Source organism: Gavialis gangeticus, unplaced genomic scaffold (genome assembly GCF_001723915.1).
Source record: "Gavialis gangeticus isolate Ggan-Ray unplaced genomic scaffold, GavGan_comp1, whole genome shotgun sequence".
NCBI lineage: Eukaryota > Metazoa > Chordata > Crocodylia > Gavialidae > Gavialis > Gavialis gangeticus.
In genome coordinates, this window is record NW_017728995.1 from 17,618,122 (window position 1) to 17,623,796 (window position 5,675).

Genomic DNA, 5,675 nt, shown 5'->3' on the forward strand with positions numbered 1-5,675 from the left:
GGCTGCAATGAAGGAGAAACATCTTCAAATATGCAACTGTGTCAGCAGAACAAAAACTCCAGGCAAGATGATTCAGGTACTTCTGTCAGCAAAGGGCTAATGGTTTATGCAAACAAGGTTGCTTCAGACATGGTGTTCTCATTCTTGCAGACCATGAAAGTTGAAAAGACGGGCAACAAGCACGTTCCAGCTTGCCTGGTTTTGAAGAAAGTAGTTCTCAAACACGCCAGAGATGTTATATCAGACTTGATAGATTCAGCAATGAAAAATCTGCATCGTGTTACAGGTGAGCTCATGACAGACTCTGGCTTTGTTGCCACAGTGAAGAAAAATCTATTCAGTATGGGAAGCCAGAAGTCAACTGAAATTTTGGAAGCTATGGTAAGAAGGCTTTATAATGTCCTTTTATCAGAGCCAGAGAAGTCCAGGACTCAAAGTCTAGCATATACCATACTGAAAGCAGGGTTCCCAGACTCAAAGTCTCAAAGCATGCAGTTTGCAGCAATGAAAAGTCAAACCCATGGGAAAGATAAGGTAAAAGCTAATCCAATGATGCAGACCTGTGCTGAGAAAGTAAGCGAGCACATACTCAAGGCAAAAGGGAGTCAAGGAAATAATCCAGGAACAACCAGCAACTCAACAGAATCCCTAGCAAAAGACCTCATTTTGACTTCCTTAACATTAATACAACAGCACCTATTACAACAGACAAGCAAAACAACAGGCAAAGAGTGTAGTGAATCAGGTGCCGCTTCGTTTGGGTATGTCTCCCGCGATGCACATTTCGAAAAGGCTGGGAACAGCCAAAGTTCCAAGTCCCTTGCGGAGGCTTCTGGGTCGAGGCCGGCAGGGACAAGGAACGATTACCAACAGCACCTCAACTCCCAGATGGGAGACATATCAAGTATCCTCTTGTCCATCATACAGAAGGTCTTGCACGAAGCTGGATTCAATAGTGAAGACAGCTCCAGCGAAACAAACAAGAGCTTAAAGCATACCCCTGCCAGCGAATGGGAGCCTGGCAAACAGGTCGTAGCCAATCATCCTAATTCAGCCATGGAGCAGTCCGACAACATGGATCAGGTCAATAAGCAATTTATTGACCAACTGGTGGAAACTGCAATGAAGCTGTGTCTCTTCATGGTCAAAGGAAGTGGCACTGACTTAGCTATAGGTGACTCGTCAGAGGAACCCAGTGCATTTGATACCTCATCTGCAAAAGCTCAAGGAACACCCATTTTAGCTTCCCTACCAAAACAGAACGGTAACCCACTTACAGATTCATCCTCGGGTTCTCAAGTGATAGTGACCAACCAGAATGCCAACAACAACTCACAAAACAAAGAGCTTCAGGCCATCCTCCAGTGGGTGGTTGCTTCCCAGTACAATGTGCCAAATCTGTCATTTATGCATGGAAATGAGGAGGATCTGAAGAAGCTTCCTTTGCTAGCCGAAAAAGTGACCAAGAAGGGCTACAGCGTGGGGGATATTCTCCAGGAAGTGATGAGGTACTTAGAAAAACAACAGTTTGATGCCGCTGTGGGAAATGTAACTCGCTGTGGACTACTGGACTGGTTGATCAATAACCTCTAAGAACGCACTGACTCTCCCTCCCTCGAAAGTCACTCTGACCCAGCCAAAGTCCCCAAACCAGCTCTCTTCTGGCACAACAAACACATGTTTGCAAGAGACAGCTCTCCATTGAATTCAATAGGCTGTCATACACAAGCTGGGCAAGATCATCAATAAAAAAAAAAAAAGAAAAAAAAAGAAAGGACTACTTTATTAAGCATTTCAGCAGAGCTGAAAAAAATAACTATGCAACTACTAGTTAGAGGAATAAACCTGTTACCAAACAGGTATATATGAAAATCTGCATTGTGGGATTAGAAGGATAAACAGATAGGAGGCATAAGTGAGGGACTAGGATGACTCCACCCTAGGTCAAAAGACTTCCTAGGAAAGGACAGGCATTGTGATTTTGTGACGGTACAGTCTTTGAACACTGCTTTGAGATTTTTTCCACATCCACCTCTACCTAGTAGGTGTGTAGCAGGGACCCGGGCCATCCCCACACTCACTGGGGTGATGACTGCTGGGATGCTTCATGGTCCATGAAATCCCAGGCCCTCCTGGCAGCCAGCAATGAGCACAAGGGTAGGCAGCACACTCCCTGGCATGCTTTCCACCCCGGTAGGACTAGGAAGTGGCAGGAGACGCACACTCTGCATCCCTGTCCCCCAGGCACAGCCAGGAGAAGCAAGCCAGTCTCTACCTGGCCTGAGCCCCGCTGAGGCCAGGAGTAAGTGGCCAGCGTGCCCAGTGCCACCTAGACTGGGAGGCTGCAGCTTTAGCCAACGATGGGCCCCGCAGACGCTCTCAGCACCTGGTCACAGCTGCAGGGTACATGGGGGCGGACAGAGGTCCGGTGTAGCTCCGGTCTCCCTGGAACTTCCATCATCGGGCAGCGCCAACCCCAAGGAATGGGAGGTGCTGGTGTAGGTAGCAAGCCTTGCTGCTTGCCTCCACAGAAGCCAGACACTTTGCTCACAACCAGCCAGCCACTGGCTCCAACAGTAGGAAACGGGCCGCTTGGTGGATGCTGGAGACCAGGTAACAGTAAGGGTGTCAGTGGCCCCAGCTACCAGGAGTGGGTCTGGGACAGACCTACTTTATGAATCAAGGCTGGGACTACGGAGTATTCCCCAAAGAGCCTAGTCACCCAGAAAAAAGGTGTACATAAACTGTAAGTCTGAAGTGCACGGCCTACAAACAGACAGCAGACACCCTTATATATTTCTTTAGTAATGCTGATGTAACACAGACATCATTGGCAGTAGACACGTGCCAAGGTCACAGGGCTGGGTCAGCCCATGTCAGCCCCAGACCCTTCTGTTTTTCTTTTAAAGCCAGACCTTCTCCTCCATTACATGAAGGGTGATGCCTAGAGGTCCAGGCGTCTACCTCAAGCACAGCACAGAAACACTTTAGTGGAAAGGGGTTGGATGTAGGGCAGGTGCAGCCCCACACAAGGTGCCCAGACAACAAGACCTGTGCCCTTCTCAACAAACCCCCCTCTAACAGTCAGGTACCACCTCCTGATATCTTTTTAATTTAACACTAATTCATGGCAGGCGGGATATCAAAACAGGGGCAAACACACCTGTTGAGAGTACAACACCTGGGTCCCACCCTGGTACAGCCCTTAGCCCAGATAATTTTGAAAGTCCATCCCTTCTAAGGGACAGAAAAGGAGCTGTGCCATCTCCTTTTCAGAGCCTATTAGCTTTTCCAAAGTACAAGGCAAAATGCTCCTTCCCTTTCTTCCTATGTATTAAAAAAAACACCTCCTTCCCACTGAAGAAAAACAAAACAAAACAAAAACAAAAACACCTGTGCACCCAGTCTCAGTTCTCTCAAACCTTACCTATATGAAACTAATATAATGCTTCCCAATTTTACAGCTGTAGTCTGAATAATAGCGAAGCTAACAATAGTCATATTAATTTCACATCAGTGCCAATTCGCAAAGCTAGGAGCAAATATCTTCAAACATAAGGGCTCCAAGTCCCTTATTTGAACAGATGAAAGTCTAGAACCTGTGTGAGCTAGGACAGATCCATTCACAGTAAACTTCCCAATTAACCTGGCAAGTCAAATTTCAAGTTTATGATTTTAGTACAGATTATACATTGTCAAACTCCTCAAAAACAGAACTTAGAAATATATGGGAAAGTGAAAGGAAAGCAGAAATGAGAAGATGCAGAAAATAGCTCACTACTCAACAGTACATTTCACAAGCTGGAAATGTTTTAAAAATACTGCATTGTTTTGTTTATAATCCATCATGGCCAGAATTAAATTTTTCACTTGATACAGTACTTTCTAAATATTGTTTTTCTACCCCGATTATCTCCTGTAAAAATTCCCCACTTTAAAGACTTTTTTCTATGCCAAAACCAAACATTTCCTTAGGACTAGAGTTCATTTTGTATAACCATGCAATATGGATATCATTTAATAGAAAGCCACCTAGATTAAACCTGGCATACAAGTTTTGCTTCCACCTTTTTCAAAATTATCAACATTTGCTTAACTGCCAATATATTGGAAAGAAACTAGCCGTGCATAACAAACTGTCTTGATTAATTATCCTTACGTAGGTTGCTGTAATACCAAAATTGTGTTCCAAATACACAGGAAGACAACAGTTCCTACTCCCAAGCAGAGCATAAAAAGGAACACGTATGTTGGCGTGGCACAGAACTAGTACAAATAAGATCTTCATTGTGAAAATAGATATCATTACTTATAGGTAGCTGGGTTTCATTTACGCACACTTCAATTCCACTCCTCCCTCGACTATTTCACAATTCCACCTTCCTCTATAGCAATCCCAAACATCTTTTCCAATGCCCTTAAAACTTTTTCTTCCCAATATTTAACACCTTCCTGCCATGAAAGGAGTAATTCCGGCCTAAAATAAATAAAGTACAAATGACAGTGTCTTTTAAATGTTGTGAAACACTGGGAAGAGAACACTGAGGATTGTAGATTCTTTCATGAAAGTTGTGCCATAATGTTCTGAAAGGTACAAATACAAGTTTTGACTTCTCTTTTCCAAATCCTTAAAAATTACCACAGAAAATAATGGGAATCATGTAGATTCAAACACTCTGAAAATGTTTTTGGACAACAGCAAGACAAATACCTTCTTGCCCCCAACTTTCTAAAAAATGTCTTGCTTAGAGGAATGGATGCTGGTAATGTTCCGTTGCCAGAAAGCCGTAAGACTGTGTAAAGCAACAGAACCTCAGCACGTCACTTGAGAACTAAAGGAAATGCTCTCTCTCAGGAGTGTCTAACTCATTGGGTCCCAGGGTTCAGATGACAGCTGATGTGTGGCCTGGATTGGGACGACACACCAGAGCCAGCATACAGGGCTGGCTTGGTGGAGCATTCGGTTTCAGTGTTGAGCGTTATTCCAAGAACCAAAATCTGAAGGCAGATTTTTTTTCTCCTGGATACATAGTAGAAGGAGCAGTAAATCAATCATTCTCCCCCTGCAAAGAAAGAAAAGGCAGGCAGAAATGTAACAGCAAACCCAAACCCTGTTACTCAGGCACAAGGGAGAAGGATGATTCTTATAGCCTGTGCCAAAGCAGCCCACAGGATGGGGGGAGCTCTGGTAGCCAGCAGGCAGGAGAGAACTGTGAGACATATTTGTGAAGGAACTGGGGTTGAAGCCACTGGTGCAGGCAAGGGGAACCTGTACCAGGGAGCCAGGGCTCCGGTCACTTTAGGGAGGAGGGAGCAGCAGGAAGCAAATGGAATCTTTATTAAGGGATCAAAGGCTCCTGTGCGTGGCCTGGAGAGGAAGCCAGGTGACTAAAAGGTGCACAGAAGCACTGTCCCTGAGCCTGAGAGGGCAATCGGGCCCTGGAGGCTGCACGGAAAACTGCTCTCACAGGGAAACAGTACCCAGGGAAAAGAGGCTATCTATAGAGGCGAGACAAGTTTAACCCTAGGAGTTATAGTTTGTGGGAGGCAAGCTCTGTGAATGCGGGATGCATGTCTTTTAGTTGTGCTCATTTATTTCTGTTTTATAACCAGAGGAAAGGATTTGGCTAAAAGGGATGGACTGGAGGCCACAGGACCTCCAGCAGAAGGACATG

At 45.1% G+C, this 5,675-nt stretch overlaps 2 protein-coding genes across 7 annotated transcripts in view; one reads left to right on the forward strand and one right to left on the reverse strand.

Moving 5' to 3' along the window:
- Positions 1-2,052, forward strand: part of LOC109287972 (A-kinase anchor protein 4-like) — a 9,419-nt gene extending 7,367 nt beyond the window's left edge. The window contains exon 2 of the mRNA XM_019503286.1: positions 746-2,052. Coding sequence (XP_019358831.1) covers positions 746-1,593 — 848 coding nt within the window. The 3' untranslated portion in view covers positions 1,594-2,052. The remainder of the gene's footprint in view (positions 1-745) is intronic.
- Positions 1-5,675, reverse strand: part of PHC3 (polyhomeotic homolog 3) — a 189,075-nt gene that overhangs the window by 145,061 nt on the left and 38,339 nt on the right. The window lies entirely within an intron of this gene.